This window comes from Nicotiana tomentosiformis, chromosome 5 (genome assembly GCF_000390325.3).
Source record: "Nicotiana tomentosiformis chromosome 5, ASM39032v3, whole genome shotgun sequence".
Classification (NCBI taxonomy): domain Eukaryota; kingdom Viridiplantae; phylum Streptophyta; class Magnoliopsida; order Solanales; family Solanaceae; genus Nicotiana; species Nicotiana tomentosiformis.
Window position 1 is genome coordinate 100,476,814 of NC_090816.1, and position 20,706 is coordinate 100,497,519.

General features: G+C 40.0%; 1 protein-coding gene across 1 annotated transcript; it reads left to right on the top strand.

The window, feature by feature from the left end:
- Positions 1-6,506: 6,506 nt before the first annotated feature.
- LOC138892872 (uncharacterized) lies at positions 6,507-16,360 on the top strand. The gene is made up of 3 exons (XM_070176621.1): positions 6,507-6,636; positions 8,784-9,380; positions 15,747-16,360. The coding sequence occupies exons 1-3, from the start codon at positions 6,507-6,509 to the stop codon at positions 16,358-16,360; spliced, it is 1,341 nt and encodes a 446-aa protein (XP_070032722.1).
- Positions 16,361-20,706: the final 4,346 nt, after the last annotated feature.

A 20,706-nucleotide genomic window follows, 5' to 3' on the forward strand; every position in this document is an offset into this window, starting at 1 on the left:
TGCTGAGGTGAAGGAGAGGCATGGACCACACATAAGAGTGCGGACCGCAGCATAAAAATGCGGACCTCATAGGAGAGGCGTGGACCGCACAATTCTGTCCGCGGCCACACTGCAGGGAGTTCTGCAGATTCGCTCGTCCGATTTCGGAAGCTTATATCTTTTGATCTACAAAGAATTTTGAGATGATTCAAAAGCTAATTTATGGCCAATTTACCGAAGTCTGGTATAGGAGAAGGTTGTGATGTGCGGCTGCACCATTTTTGTGCGACCGCAGGAGCTGGGGATGTGTGGCCGCGCCATTTTTGTGCGGACCGCACATTGGAAGTTCAGAGGGGTACTATATATCCGAGGTTTAGGTTATTATTTTATTTTTGGACTTTGGGAGCTCGGTTTGACACGAAGTTTTGTGGGTTTTGCAAGAAATTCATCGGTGTAAGTGATTCTAACTCGGATTTGGTTAATATACATGAATATATCACTGATTTCATCATTTAATTAGTACTTTGAAATGGAAATTTGGGGAAAATTTGTATAAATTTCATAAAAATAAATTTTTGGGATTCGAACACCGATTCAGAGTCGAATTTGAGTGAAATTAGTATGGTTGAACTCTTAATTGAATGGGTTGTCGGATTTTGTAACTTTTATCGGGTTCCGAGACGTGGGCCCCACGGCCAATTTTTGAGCTAATTTTTGGATTTTAATGAAAAATTAGCGTTTTCTTATGGAACTAATTCCAATAAATTTTATTGACTGAAACGAGTTAATTGTGGCTAGATTCAAGGTGTTTGGAGGCCAATTCACAAGGCAAAGGCATAGCGGAGTAAAGAATTACACGGTTGGAGGTAAGTAACACTTCTAAACTTGGTTCTGAGGGTATGAATTCCCGAATTTGGTATGATATGAATTGTTTGGAGGTGACACACACGATAGGTGACGAACATGTAGACGTGCACCACAGAAAGTGTGTCTTAAATAAATCCTGTGAAGTAGTAAAATTAAAGAATCATGTTATTATCTGAACGTGTGGCACGTGTTAGAGGAATTAGCTAAGGCTTGTAATAAAGATCATGTGTAACCTATGTGCTGATATTTTAGGACCCATGGGGTCGTGATACTGTTGAATTAATTGTTCTAAAATATACATTTCACACTCGGTAATAATTGTCCATTGTGAGTATATTTATGGGATTGAGCTGCGCAACGCATCAGGCCATTTGGCTTTGTATATGTTATTATTAAATGGATCGGGGTTGCCCGCCTGTAGTAGGCCAGAATGGCTTTATACATTATTATTGTTCTGGATCGGGGTTGCTCGCCTACAGCAGGCCTTATTGGCTTTACTATTTTCTGGATCGAGGCTGCCTGCCTGCAGCATGCATTATTGGCTTTACTATTTTTTGGATCAAGGCTGCCCGCCTGCAGCATGCCTTATTAGCTTTACTATTTTCTGGATCGGGGCTGCCCGCCTGCAGCATGCCTTATTGGCTTTACTATTTTCTGGATTGGGGCTGCCCGCCTGCAGCAGACCTTACTGGCTTTACTATTTTATGGATTAGGGATGCCCGCCTGTAGTAGGCCTTATTGTCTTTATTATCACGCTTGGGCTGAAGGAGCCCCTCCGAGAGTCCGCTTGGGCTGAAGGAGCCCCTCCGGAGTCTGTACACCCCCAGTGAGCGTAGATGACCATATATATTCGGGATGGACTTCCCAGGGAATGGACTTGCCTTACTTACTGATTATATATATATTTGGGATGGAGTTTCCCAGGGCATGGACTTGCCTTACTTATTTATGTTGTAATGAATTTACCTGGACATGGATTTTGTCCTTATCATTTGCATTTGGGGATAAATTACCCCAGGGCTGGATTGGCCTTATATAGTACTGGGTGACTGACTATCAATCGATGTGTATTTATATACGGGTTGGAACACCCTGGGCTAGATTGGCCATAAACAGTACCGAGTGACCGGATAATTTGTGACCAGTATTTACATGAAGTCTTTCTACTGAGATGTCTTATTCCTTATATCATGCAGTATTGAGCTATTTCAATTGTATTGAGTTTAACTGTTAAATTTGAAAGCATGCCTATATTTTGTACCATTATTTATACTTGACTATACCTGCGGAGCTCGTCATTGCTTTCAGCCCAGAGGTTAGTCTTGTTACTTATTGAGTTAGTTCTACTCATACTACACTCTGCACCTCGTGTGCAGATCCAGGTGCTCCCAGATACGACGACTGCTAGAATTCAGAGTTATTTCTATTAGAGACTATCAATGTAGCTGCTTGACGATCGCATACTTGATTCCCTTCCTGTTTAGTTATTGTATTGTTCTATATTTCAAACAGTGATATTTATTAGTCAGACTTTGTATTCATTTAGATGCTCATGTACTCAGTGACACCGGGTTTTGGGAGTGTTATATTTGAAATTGTGAGATTTTTTTCGCTGAATTTAATTATTATATTTTCAAGCTTAAAAGATATGGTGGTTTATTGAGATTTTCGGCTTGCCTAGTATTGAGATAGGCACCATCACGACTGATGAGATTTCAGGTCGTGACAAGTTGGTATCAGAGCTTTAGGTGACATAGGTCTCACGAGTCATGAGCAGGTTTAGTAAAGTCTTGCGGATCGGTACAGAGACGTCTGTACTTATCTTTGAGAGGCTGCCGAAACCTTAGGAAAATTTCACTTTCTTGTATTCTATCGTGCGGAATTGATTCATCTTGAAACATAAATCTTTGAATTCCTTCCACGCATTCGTATGCACACATGAGTGCATGGTATGAGCTTTGTATTACTTTTGATTACTTTGCAAACAACTTGTTCTCTTTGAGAACTTCAAACACTATTCTCAAGTGTATAACATGATCCTCCAGGGTAACACTGAAGATGAGGATGTCGTCAAAAAATACTAGGATAAATTTTCTAAGATAGGAACCGAAAACCTTATGCATGAGTGCTTGAAAGGTTGTTTGTGCATTGGTTAATCCAAAAGGCATTACTCAAAATTCCCAAAGGCCATGATGAGTTTTGAATGCCGTTTTGTGTTCATCCCCTTGTTTTATACGAATCTGATGATACCCCGAGCGTAAATCTGTTTTTGAGAAAAACTGAGCTCCATGTAGTTCATCAATGTTACACCCTATATTTTCATACGTAAACGTGCATCGTGAGCAAACTAATGTAGGACCAAAAATGAGATATTCTTTGAAAATATATAAATTAAGTTAACCATGTTACTTCGGAGGTTACAAATATTGAATATCGTGAACAACAAGTACAAAGAGGGTTGGAAGGTTCATAAGCTAAAGGAATTGAAGAAAATAATGTTTCGTCGAAAGTCGACAAGTTGGGAATGTTATAGCACTTGTGGGGTGAGACCAGTGTATTTGACATGATAAGGAGGTTATGTTATGAGTTATGTTAGTCGTATGATACTCGTGTGTTATGTTTTGAAGTAAAGCGAGTGGTGGAACAAAAGTCGATGAAAGTCATCACAAGTTACGTTCATAAGTTTTACTGAAACTTTGGGTCAAATATAACTGCGATTTTTTGCAATATACTTAGCGTTATGGGGTGTTCCACCCATAAAATTAAAGATCTATGAGTCTATTTTCTAATGCATTAAACCGTTTGTCAATATGATATTGGAGTGGAGAGATATGGGCATTTTTGAGAGACTGCACAGATTATCACCTACTTGCTTAAACGAGAATCCAAAAATGGGCCAGTTCGGGTCGTCCAAAAATGGGCCAGTTCGGGTCGTCCAAAGAGGCCTTTTTAAAGTCCTATCTCCTTCATATATTATACTGATAATAGGGCATAATAACCAGACAGAAGCTCTGCAAAAATCCTCCCAAATATTTTCCACAAACCCCAATTGATTTTCATTCCCTTTCAAGTTCTAATTGGAGGTAAAAACGTAGAGTTTAAAGAACCAAGATAGGAGCTGAGTTATCCAACAAATAAGGTAAGTTTACTGCTCTCTTTCATCCATATTTTTCCGCTTTAAATTCATAGTAAGTAATTCTATATTTGTAAGAACTCACGGGACGGTGATCGGAAGCCGTGAGTTCGAGTTATTCACTTGTAGCGGACTGTTTTGTGGACTGTTTTGTGTTGCTGTTGAGCTGCGTGTTTTACTACTGTTTTGTGCCATTTTGGAGGAGGAATGGTGTGGAGAAACACCACATAAATGCAGGGTGTTGGGCTGGTCGTTCGTCGTAACATTTTCGGGTTGTTAGACACTACTCCGGTGGTCATTTTGATGTATGAAGAGATTAGGGTGTGTTGGGCTGTTTTGTAGTTCGTATAAAGAGAAGTTCATATTCTTGAATTTATTCACATTATCCTAGTCTCAGAAGTTACAGTATTTTCCTTTATCGGGACTTTATATTTAATTGAGTATTGTCTTCTTCCAGTCAAGAGAGCAGAGGGTCTATATATATATATATATATATATATATATATATATATATATATATATATATATATATATATATATACACAGTATTACAGTATTTTCCCCTCCATCGAGCTATAATCGGTGGGCGGACCCCTATTGGGCAACCTCTGATCAGATGGTAAGTTATATATGCCAAGCCTACTATGGCCGAGCGCCTACGAACGAGCCCAGGATGGCCGAGATACAAAGCCTAGTATGGCCGAGCGCCTATGAGCGAGCCTACTACGGCCGAGCAGTTACCCATACCGAGCCTTATAGGGCTTTTACTTACTATATTAAAGGAGTTGAGTCGGTATCAGCAGGTAAGTATATCTCCATATCATCTTTGACTCCCAGTTACTTTCAGTTATTATATTATCAGTTCAGTTTCAACTTTCAGTAATGTTATTGCCTTATATACTCGGTACATTATTTTGTACTGACGTCCCTTTTCTGGGGACGCTGCATTTCATGTGTACATGTTCATATAGACAGACGGGTAGACATCCTCAGTAGGTGTTTCCAGAGCTCAGCCTGATCGGTGAGCTCCACTTCCTTCGGAGTTATCGGTTTTAGGTTTTTGTGTACATCTTCTGTATGTATGTATATATGTTATGGGTAGATCGGGGGCCTGTTTCGATCATAATACATACATTAGTAGAGGCTTGTAGACATATCCTATCAGTTAGTGTAGTATGTTTGGATTGTAGGCCTAGTATGTATATTTTGGTGGTTTGTTAGTTGTAATAGTTATGATGGCCTTGTCGGCCCAGTTTTATATTGATGTTTAGTCAGCGCTAGTTTCCGTTCAGTTTTATATTTTACTTCGCAAATTGGCTTGCAATGTGGCCCCATGGCTAGATTATGATATTATATGTTCAGATTCCCTTAGTTGCAATTTGGTACGCTAGGTTAGGTAAGGCACCGGGTGTCGGTCTCGCCCCCAGGTTCGGGGCGTGACAAACTTGGTATCAGAAAAGTTCTGTCCTAGGGAGTCTACAAGACATGTCTAGTAGGGTCTTGTTTATAGTTGTGTTGTGCACCACATTATATAAGCAGGGAACTACAAGGCATTTAGGAGTTGGTTACCCTTCTTTCAAATCTAAATCGTGCTGTAGAACTAAGTTATAGGAAAATTGAGTTAAACTTACGTGTTGGTGTTTGCATACACAGATGACGGTGACTAGAAAGACTATGGTTAGCTAGAGGGGAGATACAGCAGCAGGTGAGAGGACCAGCAAGGTACCCCCAGTAGATGGGTCCCAGTCTGAGGCCCAAGGCGAGACCCCCACTCAGCCATTACCGGCTCCTCCACCACCTGAGGAGATTCCTAGGGATACCGCACTCCCAGTTCCCCCTCCACTTCCATCAGATCAAGACTTGAGGAGTGTTGTGCATTTGTTTACACAATTGGTAGCTACCTAACAACAAGCTAGGGCATCAGCTAGTATAGGATTTGATGAGGGGTCTAGGAGTTCAAGGGTCCGAGAATTTATTGCTTTGAGTCCCCCAGAGTTCACGGGGACAGATCAGAGGGAGGACCCGCAGGATTTCATAGATCAGCTTCACAAGATCTTTCGGGTTATGAATGCCACAGAGAAAGAGGCAGTTGAGCTAGCAGCTTTTCAACTCCGAGATATAACCATCCTTTGGTACGAGGGATGGGAGAGGTCCAGGGCACGTGATGCACCTCCAGCTAGTTGGGAGAATTTTTCAGATGCCTTCCTTGACCAGTACTTACCGCGGGAAATCCGACAGGCTCGGGCCGATCAGTTTCTAGCCCTCAAGCAGGGCAATATAAGTGTTCGAGAGTATAGTCTTCGTTTTGACTCATTGGCTGGATATGCACCATCCATAGTTTCCACTATGCGGGACAGGATCCACAGGTTTATAGCAGGGTTAGCCCTAGAGTTGACCGAGGCATGTGCCACTGCTGCATTGCAGGATAGTATGGATATCTCCCAGATTCAGGCATTCTCTCAGAAAATAAAGGGGTAGGCATCGGCAGCAGGGTACAGAGAGGACTAAGCAAGGGCAGCGTAAGAGGATGATATTTCCCAGGTTTCAGAAGCAGTCTCAGGGTAATTATAGGCCCCAGTACTTTGGACGGCTACCTAGGCCTCTGCCAACTCAGTTACAGGGTTACAGGTATGACCGCTATACGCAGTCAGGACCAGGTGAGAGCTCATGGGCGTTGGGTTTGCAGCGACAACAAGGTTCAAGGCAGACATGGTCATTTTTATCGCGGTGTGACATCTGTGGTAGAGGACACTTGGGCCAATGACGAGCAGGTTCTGATGTTTGTTATACATGTGGGCGTCCGGGGCATATGGTGCGAGATTTCCCAAATAGAGATTCTGGGGTATGGCACAACCAGCAAGTTCAGCAACAGGATTATTTATGTCCGTGCATCCTTCAGGGCGCGAGTCTCAGTCTTCGGCTGGTAGAGGTCGAGGCAGAGGTAGAGGTTCTAGTTCAGGTATTAATCAGAACCGTATCTATGCTCTAGTGGGTCGACAGTACCATGAGTCTTTACTAGACGTTGTGACAGGTATATTGACCATTTGCTCTCACGATGCTTATTCCTTGATAGACCCAGGATCTATGTTATCATATATTACCCCATTTGTCGCGGGGAAGTTTGGTATAGTGCCTAAAATACTAAGTGATCCTTTTGCGGTATCTACACTGGTCGGAGAACCGATTATTGCTATACGGGTTTACCGAGGTTGTACGGTGATAGTTTGTAGTAGTCAGACCTCAGCCGACCTAGTTGAGCTAGAGATGATGTATTTTGATGCTATCATGGGCATGGACTGTTGGCAGCTTGCTATGCCACAGTTGATTGCCGAGCAAAGGCAACCAGATTTCATTTTTTGGGTGAGCCAGTCCTTAAATGGGTAGGTAATACAGCGACACCCAGAGGTAGGTTTGTTTCATATCTGAAGGCGAGGAAAATGATCGCAAAAGGGTACATTTATCATATTGTGCGAGTTAGAGATGCAGATGCTGAGATACCTACACTTCAGTCTATTCCCGTAGTGAAAGAGTATGCAGATATGTTTCTAGATGAGCTTCCAGGTATTCCTCTAGAGCGAGAGATTAATTTTAGCATCGATTTTCTTCCAGGAACTCAACCAATATCCATCCCTCCGTATAGAATGGCACATGTCGAATTGAAGGAGCAGTTAAAAGATTTGTTAGAGAAAGGTTTCATCAGGCCCAATACCTCACCTTGGGGTGCATCGGTGCTATTTGTACGGAAGAAAGATGGCTCGCTAAGGATGTGTATCAATTATAGGCAGCTAAACAAGGTAATATTAAGAATAAGTATCCACTTTCAAGGATCGATGACTTATTTGATCAGTTGCAGGGGGCTAGATTCTTTTCAAAGATAGATTTGAGGTCGGGATACCACCAGGTCAGAGTTCGGGAGAAAGATATTTCGAAGACAGCCTTCAGGACCCGATATGGCCACTTCAAGTTCCTTGTCATGTCCTTCAGGTTGACGAATGCACCCGTCGTATTTATGGATTTGATGAATAGCCTATTCCGGCCATTTTTAGCTATGTTCGTGATAGTATTTATTGATGATATTCTGGTTTATTCAAGTTCAGAGGATGAGCATACGGACCACCTGTGAGCGGTACTCCAAACCCTCAGTGATCGTAAGTTGTATGCTAAGTTTTCTAAATGTGAGTTTTGGTTGAAGTCTGTAGCATTCTTGGGGCATATTGTATCCGATGAAGGTATAAAGGTAGACACTCAGAAGATTGAGGCCGTGAAATCTTGGCCTAGACCTACCACTCCGAAGAGGTTCGTAGCTTTCTAGGCTTAGTTGGATACTATCGGAGGTTCGTAGAGGGTTTTCCTTCCCTTTCGGCACTATTGACAAAGTTGACGCAGAAAGCAACTAAGTTTCAGTGGACGGAGGCTTGCGAGCGGAGTTTCCAAGAGCTTAAGAACAGGTTGACCTCAGCGCCAGTTCTAACACTTCCAGAGGGTCCGGAGGGTTATGCCGTGTATTGTGATGCCTCAGGTGTCGGGTTAGGATGTTTCCTGATGCAACATGGGAAGGCAATTGCGTATGCTTCAAGGCAGTTAAGGAAGTACGAGAATAATTATCCAACCCACGACCTCGAGTTAGCTAAGGTTGTCCATACACTTAAGATATGGAGGCATTATTTATATGGTGTTCATGTTGATGTATTTATAGATCATAAAAGTCTACAATATATCTTCAAGAAAAAAGAGTTGAATTTGAGATAGAGGCGATGGCTTGAGTTATTGAAAGATTACGATGTTAACATTCTCCACTATCCAGGGAAAGCTAATGTTGTAGCAGATGCCTTAAGTCGCCAATCTATGGATAGCTTAGCACATGTAGAGGCCGAGAAAATACAATTAACTAGAGAGATTCATCAATTGGCTTATTTGGGGGTTCGGTTAATAGATTCCGACGATGGTGGAGTTGTACTCCAAAACACTGCAAAATCATCTCTCATAGCTGAAGTCAAGGAAAGGCAGTGCGAGGACCCAAAGTTGGTCGAGTTGAGAGAGCGAGTTCCGCAACAGAAGAAGCTGTTGTTAGAGCTCAAGAGAGATGGGGTTCTCAGACACAAGGGTCGTCTGTGTGTTCCAGATGTAGCAGGGCTACGATACAGGATTATGTCAGAGGCACATTATTCGTGGTACTTCATTCATCCTAGGTCGACGGAGATGTATCATGGCATTAAAGATGTATATTGGTGGAACGATATGAAGAAGAACATTGATGAGTTTGTCGCCCAGTGTCCTAGTTACCAGCAGGTGAAGGCAGAGCATCAGAAGCCCGGAGGGCTAATGCAGACTATAGAGATCCCGATGTGGAAATGGGAGGCGATAAACATGGACTTTGTCACAGGTTTAACTCGTTCTCATCGTAAGTTCGATTATATATAGGAGATAGTCGATAGGCTAACAAAATCATCTTATTTCCTACCGGTCAGATCTACATATACAGCAGAAGATTATGCAAAGTTATATATTAAGGAAATAGTGCGGCTACACAGAGTACCAGTATCTATTATATCTGACCGTAGGCCCCAGTTTATAGCACATTTTTGGAGGTCATTTCAGAGAGGTTTAGGGACTCAGGTGAATCTCAGCACAGCTTTTCATCCACAGACTGATGGACAGGCCGAGCGCACAATTGAGACGCTCGAGGATATGTTACGAGCATGTGTGTTGGATTTTAAAAGAAGTTGGGATGAACATCTACCTCTTGTCGAGTTTGCATATAATAACAGTTACCACTCCAGTATCCAGATGGCTCCATACGAGGCTTTGTATGGGCGTAAGTGCAGATCTCCTATAGGGTGGTTTGATGTTGGAGAATCTGGGTTACATGGGCCAGACCTTGTTCAGCAGACCGTAGAGAAAGTAAAGCTTATCCGGGAGCGACTGTTGACAGCTCAGAGTCGTCAAAAGTCATATTCTGACGTGCGGCGATAAGACTTAGAGTTCGGGATTAATGACTGGGTATTCTTAAAGGTATCACCTATGAAGGGCGTGATGAGGTTTGGAAAGAAAGGCAGCTTAGCCCACAGTATATTGGGCCTTATAGGATCATTCGGAGAGTGGGCCAAGTAGCTTATGAGCTAGAATTGCCCTCAGAATTGGAGTCAGTCCATCTAGTTTTCACGTATCTATGCTACGTAAGTGCATTGGCGATCCTACCAGAGTGGTGCCCATAGATGATGTACAGATTACGGAGGACTTTTCATACGAGGAAATTCCAGTTGTCATCCTAGACCGACAAATCCGCAAGTTACGAAATAAGGAGGTAGCCTCCGTGAAGGTTTTATGGAGAAGCAAGAATGTGGAAGCGATGACATAGGAAGCGGAGGAAGAAATGAAGTCTAAATATACCCCCACATATTTCAAACTGAAGATATGGCTCGAGATGGGATGCTACAGCATAACTCTATTCAAGCTAATAGGTCATCAGGTAAGCTCTTATTTCTTGACTTTCAGTATTTATAATTTACGACTGTGTGAGGAAAAGTGTTGCTATTTATAGAAATTGGCCATGTGTGGCATGCATAGTATATTTTATGGCTGCATGCAGGTTGATTTTAGTCTAGTGTACGGAGGAGACTCTGGCAAAATTTTTTATACAAAGTCTCTAAGAGTAAACATTTGAGGACGAATATTCCCAAGGGGGGAATAATGTTACACCCTATATTTTCGTACGTAAAAGTGCGTCGTGAGCAAACTAATGTAGGACCAAAAATGAGATATTCTTTGAAAATATATAAAGTAAGTTAATCATGTTACCTATGAGGTTACAAATATTGAAGATCGTGAACAACAAGTACAAATAGGGTTGGAAGGTTCAGAAGCTAAAGGAATTGAAGAAAATAATGTTTCGTCGAAAGTCGACAAGTTGAGAATGTTATAACATGTACTTGTGGGGTGATACCAAGGTATTTAACATGATAAGGAGGTTATGTTATAAGTTATGTTAGTCGTATGATAGTCGTGTGTTATGTTTTGAAGTCAAGCGAGTGGTGGAACAAAAGTCGATAAAAGTCATCACAAGTTACGTTCATAAGTTTTACTGAAACTTTTGGTCAAATATAACTGCGATTTGTCTCACAATATACTTAGTGTTATGGGTGTTCCACCTATCAAATTAAAGATCTATGAGTCTATTTTCTAATGCATTAAACCGTTTGTCAATACGATATCGGAGTAGAGAGATATGGGCATTTTTGAGAGACTGCACAGACTATCACCTACTTGCTTAAACGAGAATCCAAAAATGGGCCAGTTCGGGCCGTCCAAAAATGGGCCAGTTGGGGTCGTCCAAAGAGGCCTTTTTAAAGTCCTATCTCTTTCATATATTATACTGATAATAGGGCATAATAACCAGACATAAGCTCTGCAAAAATCCTCCCAAAAAGTTTCTACAAACCCCAATTGATTTTCATTCCCTTTCAAGTTCTAATTGGAGGTAAAAACGTAGAGTTTGAAGAACCAAGATAGGAGCCGAGTTATCCAAAAAATAAGGTAAGTTTACTGCTCTCTTTTATCCATCTTTTTCAGCTTTAAATTCATAGTAAGTCGTTCTATATTTGTAAGAACTCACGGGACGGTGATCGGAAGCCGTGAATTCGAGTTATTCACTTGTAGCGGACTGTTTTGTGGACTCTTTTGTGTTGCTGTTGAGCTGCGTGTTTTTCTACTGTTTTGTGCCGTTTTGGAGGAGGAAGGTTGTGGAGAAACACCACATAAATGCAGGGTGTTGGGCTGGTCATTCGTCGTAACATTTTCGGGTTGTTTGACACTACTCCGGTGGTCGTTTTGATGTATGAAGAGATTAGGGTGTGTTGGGCTGTTTTGTAGTATTTTGTGGTGTACATAAGGTTGAAAAATAATGTATATATGTTTTTATTTTTGTTTTTGGTGTTGTTGGTGTTATCTTGAATTTGGAGGAAGTAAGGATTATAGGGGAGATGTTATCCGTTTTAATACAAAATAAGCTTGTTGTTCATTGTGCGATAGTTGTACCTTTCGTAACTTAATGATAGTATTATTATCGTTGTTGTAGATTAAGGTGAGAAGAGGCGAGTTCAACTTGGTAATTGAAAAGATTGTGATAAGCTATGTTAAGGCTAAACCTTTCCTTCATTTTGGCATGATCCCGTAACTACATATGCTTAATAACGCAACATAAAGAGAAGTTCGTATTCTTGAATTTATTCACATTATCCTAGTCTCAGAAGTTACATTATTTTCCCTTATCGGGACTTTATATTCAATTGTGTATTGTCTTCTTCTAGTCAAGAGAGCAGATGGTGTGTGTGTGTGTGTGTGTGTGTGTATATATATATATATATATATATATATATATATATATATAGTATTACAGTATTTTCACTACCATCTAGCTATAATCGGTGGGCAGGCCCCTATTGGGAAACCTCTGATTAGATGGTAAGTTATATATACCGAGCCTACTGTGGCCGAGCGCCTATGAGCGAGCCTAGGATGGCCGAGATACAAAGCCTAGTATGCCGAGCGCCTATGAGTGAGCCTACTACAGCCAAGAAGTTAACGTACTGAGCCTTATAGGGCCAGACATTTATTTTACTTACTATATTAAAGGATTTGAGTCAGTATCAGCAGGTAAGTATATCTCCATATCATCTTTGACTCCCAGTTACTTTCAGTTATTATATTATCAGTTCAGTTTCAGCTTTCAGTAATGTTATTGCCTTATATACTCGGTACATTATTTTGTACTAACGTCCCTTTTCTAGGGACGCTACATTTCATGCGTACATGTTCAGATAGATAGACGGGTAGATATCCTCAGTAGGTGTTTCCAGAGTTCAGCCTGATAGGTGAGCTCCACTTCCTTTAGAGTTATCAGGTCTAGGTTTTCGTGTACATCTTCTGTATATATGTATATATGTTATGGGTAGGTCGGGGCCCTGTTTCGATCACAATACATCCATTAGTAGAGGCTTGTAGACATATCTTGTCAGCTAGTGTAGTATGTTTGGCTTGTAGGCCTAGTATGTATATTATGGTGATTTGTCAGTTGTAGTAGTTATGATGGCCTTGTCGGCCCAACTTTATATTGATGTTTAGTCAGCGCTAGTTTTCGTTCAGTTTTATATTTTACTTCGCAAATTGGCTTGCAATGTGTCCCTATTGACAAATTATGACATTATATGTTCAGATTCCCTTAGTTACAATTTGGTACTCTAGGTTAGGTGAGGCACTGGGTGCCGGTCTTGCCCCCAGGTTCGGGGCGTGAAAAATAAGTATATCCTCAACCACTGAAATTGGGTATTTGTTATTCACTATTACGTCATTCAACCTTCGATAGTCCACACAAAATCGCCAAGTTGAATCTTTCTTTTTAGCGAGGATGACTGGTAATGCAAAGAGAGATGTATTGGTTGTCACAATTTAGGCTTCAAGCATTTCCCTTACCATTCTTTCAATTATATTCTTCTGCTCATAAGAATAACGATAAGGTCGTTAATTTACTGGCTTGGATCCATGCAACAATTCTATGGCTTGATCACACCCTCTACCTGGAGAAAGTCCTTTTGGTTCTTGAAAACTCTCAGCAAATTGCTCTATTAGTTTTTGAACTGGGCCCAGACTTTGTTGTTGCTCCTGTCCTCCATCCAAGCTTAATAAATGGCCTGACAAGCAGCCTTGGCCCATTCATAATATCTTGACAATGGATCTTGCATCCCTCTCGGCCAATATACCTTCAGTGTCACTACCCATTATAATAATGAGTCTTTTATCCTTAAAAAATGAGATACTACGGGGTCGTGTATGCAACATGATTGGTGTCACACAATCCACCTAATCCATGCCCAATATGATGTCACTCCCCCTGCTTTAAGTAGTACCATGTTTAAGGTGAAAAACTCGTTTCCCATGGTCCAAGAAAATTCTGGGCAAATATAGTTGTATGGCATTAGTTGCCCGTTTGCCACCCTCACCTTCATAACCTTGTGAACTGGTTCTATCGTTAACCGAAATTGCTTCACAATCTTAGGGTCAACGAAACTATGGGTAGCCCCGCTATCAATTAGTATGGACACCTTATGCTTCTTGACCCACCCTTGAATTCAGATTGTGGTGGGTGTATGTGACAAATCCATTAGCATAGCTAATGTCACCTCACCTCCTTCCTCTGTTTCACCTAAAGCCTCTTCGAACACCTCTTCTTCCTCCTTGCCTTCTACAGGAGTCTCAATTCCCTCTATGGCATTTAAGGCTCGTGGTTTTCACCCATGTCCAGGGAAATAGTGATCATGACATTTGTAACACAATTTACGTTTTCTTAGAGACTCAATGATGGGGTTCTTTTGGGCTAACTACTTTGTGTGGATATTTTTCGGGTTGGGCTTGGGATTTGTAAATGTTGGACCTTGACTGGGAGGAGGAAATTAGGGCCTTAGGCTAGAAGAATAATAAATGGGCTTTTGAAAAGTCTTTGGGTTGTGGGGTTTGGCCTGTTCATTCAAAGATTGCTCGTACAACTTGGCTGTAGCATTTAGCAGTTAAGAGTGTTTGGGGGTTAGACACCTTAACCATTGGGCCTAAATCTGTTGTTAGCCCACCAATAAAACAAGTAATGAAATAGGCCTCGTCCAAATGTGTTCTGGCTAATAGAACTGGTCCCCTCAGCTCCTCAAAACGACGTTGATAACTAGTAACGTATGTTACTTGTTGAAGCCTATTAAATTAAATAACCACATCTAAAGGTTGGGCTTGACCATATCGTAGGCAAATGTCCGCACATAATTCAGCCCAAGAGACTTGTCCCCCATTATCGATCAAATATGAATAAAACCAATGGTCAATATGGTCTTTAATGTTGATGGCCACATAAGTCATTTTCTCTTCCTCCGGAACCTTGTATAATGCAAAGAAATTATCACACCTTCTAATCCACCCTAGTGGATTAATTCCATCAAAATTTGGGAAAGCTAGTTTAGCTTTAGGCATACGGTTAGGTCGACTATTGGAGGGGTATGAGTTGTGGTATGGAGAAAAATGGGTGGTTGGAATAGGTTGAGTAAAGTGACTATTAAAGTAATGCTCTGTAGGTATGGGATGGGAATAATGGGCTTGTGAATAATGGCCCGGGGGCAAGGGTTATGGTTACATGTGTGCCAAGGTGGTGTAAATTGGTACATTAAGAGGGGTGGTATAAGTAGGAAAATAAGACTGTGGGTGTGCTCGAGCAGAAGTGGACCCAAACGTTCCAAACAAGGTGGATGTATTGATAATGGGTTGAGACAGTGTGGTTTGGACATAGGGTAAGAAAACGAACGGGCTGGTTGAAATGTTGGTTGGGCGAGGAAATGTTATTGTGGGTGGAGGGGGTACGAGTGAGGATCGCGAGAAAAAAATGGGTTCATCAACACTAAGGACATGGTTTCATTTAGGGATAGGGGTAATGGGGTACGAGCTATGAGTACAGTAACGGGTGGAAGGGGTAAGACCTGGATTGGTACCCTTGGATATCGGCGTGGCCGGAGTCACCGGCGTAGATCATGTACGATGACGCCCGCTCACAAATGATTGGTTGCTCTCTACCAGCGATACTCCTAATGCAGCCAAATAAGACCTCCCTGTGCTGTGAGGATCTTCTCGCCGGCTTAGCTATGTCATCATCGTATCCATCCTTCTTTGTGTTTCAACATTCATCCTTTTCTGCATGTCCTCGATAGATTCCAGTCTCCGGTTGGATGCTTCCATGAAGGTTTGCATCTGAAGTTCCAGGTTGGAGGAACCTACAACGCCGTCACCAGCGCCATCAGTGCCAAGAATACCGTTCTGATGCCAAATGTAGCGTTAGCTACGAGTTTGGATCACAGTGACCTTATTCCTCTATTATATCATTGTTCTACAGTTGTAGATGCTTGGACCACATTAAAAATTCACTTTCTCCATCAATCCACAGCGAGAGAAATGCAGTACAAGCATCAATTACATACTATTAAAAAGGGAGATCTCTCTAAGATTCAGGAATTGGCTGATTGCCTCCACTCTATTGGTCGTAATGTTAATGACTCTGAGTTGGTTCGATGTGCTCTGAATGAGCTTCCGTTGTCTTATGACTCTTTTGTGATCATGGCCTCGCACATGCGTCCTGCTCCTCGATTTTCTGAGTTGTGGACGATGCTTCATACTCATGAGGCTCGTACTTTGCCTTCTCCTGATCTAGTATCACCTACTACAACGTTGGTTTCTACAGTTACTGATCATCTTTCCTCTGCTTCCTCGGGATATCGTGGACGTGGTCATGGTCGCGGAGGTGGACATGGTCGTGGCTCAAGATTATGTTCGTGGCAATATTTCATAGTTTCATTATAGTCTGTCACTTTCCCCAGTTTCTCGTGGTGGTCCTTTCAAGCATTCTACCTCTGGTCGTGGTGTCTTGGCTCCCTCACCTTATCACTTTGCCTGCATGTGTGGCTCGTACTCCCACTTCTACTACTGTGATTTGTCAGATTTGTGATCTTACTGGTCATTCGACACTTGCTTGTCCTCAGTGCCATAACCTTTAATATCATTAACACACCTTGCCTTCTATTTAATAGTAAAGGACCTTTAGACTTAATTTTACAAATATATTACTAAAGTCAGTAGATACCGAGCTTGAAAGTAGCAACTCTAATTTAGAAAGAAAGAAAATGAGCGAATAGGCTTGACGAAATTCAGGAAAAAAATTGCAATAATAATGTAGTTAGAAAAAATTCAAGTATAGTTAAACAGAAGAACATTCGTTGTTCAATAAAGTTGAAGCGTGTCAAGATGAATTTTCCAGATGCATGTCACCTCCTTAGATTCAACTTGCAAATGTAAATTAATTGGCCTCCAAATGTGACATATATATATATATATATATATATGTTCTTGGTGCATTCTGGTTGGCTTTGAGATTACAGGAGGTCTAATTTGAATATTAGGCCAACATTACATGACACACCCCTTTGGCGTCTAAAGTTCCTTTTAATTAGTGTAGTTGTAATAACTTTGTCAAGATTTTGTAATAATGAAAGGAGGAGTACTAACTTTTAATTAGTGTAGTTGTAATAACTTCTTCTTTATCCTAGTAGTGATAGGATTTGGCTTCGGTTTTTAATCTCAACTCTTAGATACTATGTCTATAGGGGTTAATTAAGTGTAATCAGATTATCGTGTGTTATTCACTTGATAACGAGTGGTGATATATATAATTTTTTTGAAATAGCTAATTACTTTCTATAATTTGGTACTCGGTTTTTAGTAAAAAGAAAATATTGTGACTTTTACTTTCAAATAAACATCCCAAGTGCTTAAAGTCTTGGTCTACTTTTCGAAGATAAACAGAACCTATTTATGTTGGTGAACTTTATTATTATTATTATTATTATTATTATTATTATTATTATTATTATTATTATTATTATTTTATTTTTTATTTTTATTTTTTATTTTTTTAAAAAAAATTTAGTACCCAGCTTGAATACATCTTTGGATATTGGCAACAATTTCTTTTTTTCTTTTAATGTCTAAGCACGATACTCTAGTGCTTTTTTCAATGATCAGTTCCTCCAATTTAAATGGTCTGGACTATCTCTTCGAATAAGCTTTGATTTATCTCATTTTACTACTCTTGCATCTATCCATTTGCTATATTTGAGTTGACTGTTATTCCATTTTTGAATATTAAATAGAGGAGCGCATATTTTAAGAGCCTATTTCACTGACTTAATTAATTCGGAGGTCAATATAAGCTTCATTCCTGTATTATATGTACTTATTGTCTATGTCCCTACATGTTTATCTTATTTGACGCTTGGCTAAATCAAAAGTAAAAAACTAGTTTTATTTGAGTTTACAACTTTCCTTTAGATAGTCTCCAATGTCTCATGTACTATAGAAATGGGACGAGTAGGTTTATTAAGGGATGAATTTAGAAATAACTAGTGCCCTTTAGGTGACAATTTAAAAATAGTAACGAGGGTAGCGGATAATACACATATTGCACAAATAGCCATTGCATTTTGACTACAAAAGTCTTAACAGACTTTACACGGGATTTGATCTATTAAGCTTAAAATTTAGTTCCCCAATATAGTTAATTAATAATCTTGTTTACTTTGTTGTCTCCATATCGTGTGTATTGTTTTGCGGGAAAATTTGTATTTAATATTTACGTTACAATACTTTTAAAGTTGTGTAGTTATCATGTTTTAAAAAGTGTATTCGAATGCCTTGGTGTAATAATAATTGGTTACTTTCCAGATTCATTTCTTTAGCCTTTGTCTCGTTGAATTTTATAATGTGTCCGACATTTTGTAATCCAAACTAAGATGTTGTGTTCCTTCCTTTTCTTTTATATATATATATATATATATATATATATATATATATATATATATATATATATATATATATAAATGGACTAATATATCTGATCACGTAAGTCATATAGGTTAATAATAATCATCAGTTTAATTAGTGAATTAAATAATCCCCCTTGTTTATGAGATCGGGACGGGATTCACAATTGTGGACCTCGAAAAGTGATCAATACTATTTTTTCAAGGTAATTTGAACTCTTACCCAATCTTTGGTGGTGCGGACTAATTTAACCGGAGTTATTTGCACCTAGGTACCCGAACACACCTTATAATCATTAGTTGGCGACTCTTCTCTTCTAATCTCGTTTAAAAGATTTGTCAATGTCGAAACTGGTTTTTTAAAAAAAACATGGGGCGCGATAGTACACCCTATTAAAGTTCATGTCATCACGTGTGTGATATTCTTTTTGTTGATCCATAAAAGCCAGATTCTAAAAGGAGACACATTTACCTAGTTAAGATGATAGTTAATTGAAAGAGTTCTTTGGCATTTATTTTAATATACTAAGTGTTTTTACTCGTAAAACGGTACAGTTAAATTTATACGTGATTTCTAAACAAGTAAATTAATTTGATCTTGAAATAATATAATAAACGAAAAAAATACACAATACTTAACCTTAGAATGTAGATGAAATAACAAAGATAATGATTCCGTGAGCACGATTTCCGGACATATCAATGATGAGATCAAAAAGCAAGAGAGTGAAATTGTATAAAGCTTTGTAAAATATAGTATATGTTCTTGCCAGAAATTTTGTGTCCTTTACAATGGTAACTAAGATCACTATTTATAGCTATGCCTAGGGAAAGAGATCCTAGGATCGTGCCCTCTTTTAGTGTCAATTATGAGGGTTATTGATGAAGATATAACGTTGAGCATAAATGCCAAATTCTCTATAACAGACCGTTGTTCTTAATGATGTAGAATATTCCTTAGTAAATGCTACCGGCCGAAGGGCATTTAATACACTTTACGTTCCGGTGACAAGCGCAGTGACTATGTTCGGTCCTCAGCCATTCCATCTTGGATTCCACGTGTCCTCATTTTAGTCAGCCACGTGTCATATCATATTTTACCCTATACAGATAGTTTTCCTATTTTCCAGTGACATAACTTTGTGTTACCAGAAAGTTGGTAGAAATACCCTTTTGGCGAGAATTACTATAATTCCCTCTAAAGGTCTATGACAGTTGATTAGACGCACGTCTTTCCGCATTTAATGCTCCGAACACACGCCATCCTATGATTCAACACAACTTTTGCCGATTATCGAGGTAATTATGGCCATGAATTTAGCCGCCAAAATTTTACTTTTACGCAACTTTCTTTTCCTTAGCGTTTCACAATTGCTTGAGCTTCTGATTTGCATCCTTGTTTTCCATTCTTTTTCTAATTTTCTCCCAACATAAACTCTTTACCTTCTTCTTTTCCGATGGCTTCTTCCTCCAAACGTGGTGGTTCTATAAAGAATAAGAACAAAATCGAGGATTCCGTTCTTCCAATAATGGATTCCATCATCCCAAGAAGGCTTAGCATTTCGAAGGATTTTGAAGAGAAATTTCCTACTGCTAACCCTCGTACATGAGCTGTTAGTAGGTACCATTCTTCCATTCGTCCTTCCAATATTCCTGCTCTGAAGGAGGACTGTCGCTGCAATGAGTTGGAAATTACCGCTCCTGATCTATCGGAGCGAGTGACCCTTCCCACGGTAGATTTTACATTCTTTTTCACGTATCCCTTTACTTTGGGTGATTTTTCTTTGAGTGGAGAGCTTGATTCCATGATTGCGGAGTTTTTCCTTCCCTACCTGTCACGACCAAAAAACCCATTAAAGGCAAGCCAGTAATAATTTATTAACTTAATTACTCATTTTAGTATTTGAAAACACGATTTCTTTCAATTTAATAATAAAAGATGGACTTTTCAGAGTAAATAAAAATATTTTTATAATTTCAATACCAAACAACCCATAATCACCCCAAAATCCGGTGTCACATGTGCATGAACATCAACTAGGAAGTAAAATAAAATACAGCATTTATCCGAAATACAAATTGGACAGGAAAAGTATAAATACTCTGAAGGAGACTCTGCTGGTTGCGGATCGTAGTATAGAGTGTAGCTCACCTAAGTCCCCGCAATAACCGCACCTCTGAGCCCACAAGGCCACCAGACATATATGTACCTGCATAAATTATGCAGCAAGTGTAGTATGAGTACGTAAATCAACGCGTACCCAGTAAGTATCCCGCCTAACCTTAAAGAAGTAGTAACGAGGGGTCGACTCCGACACTTACTATAGGCTA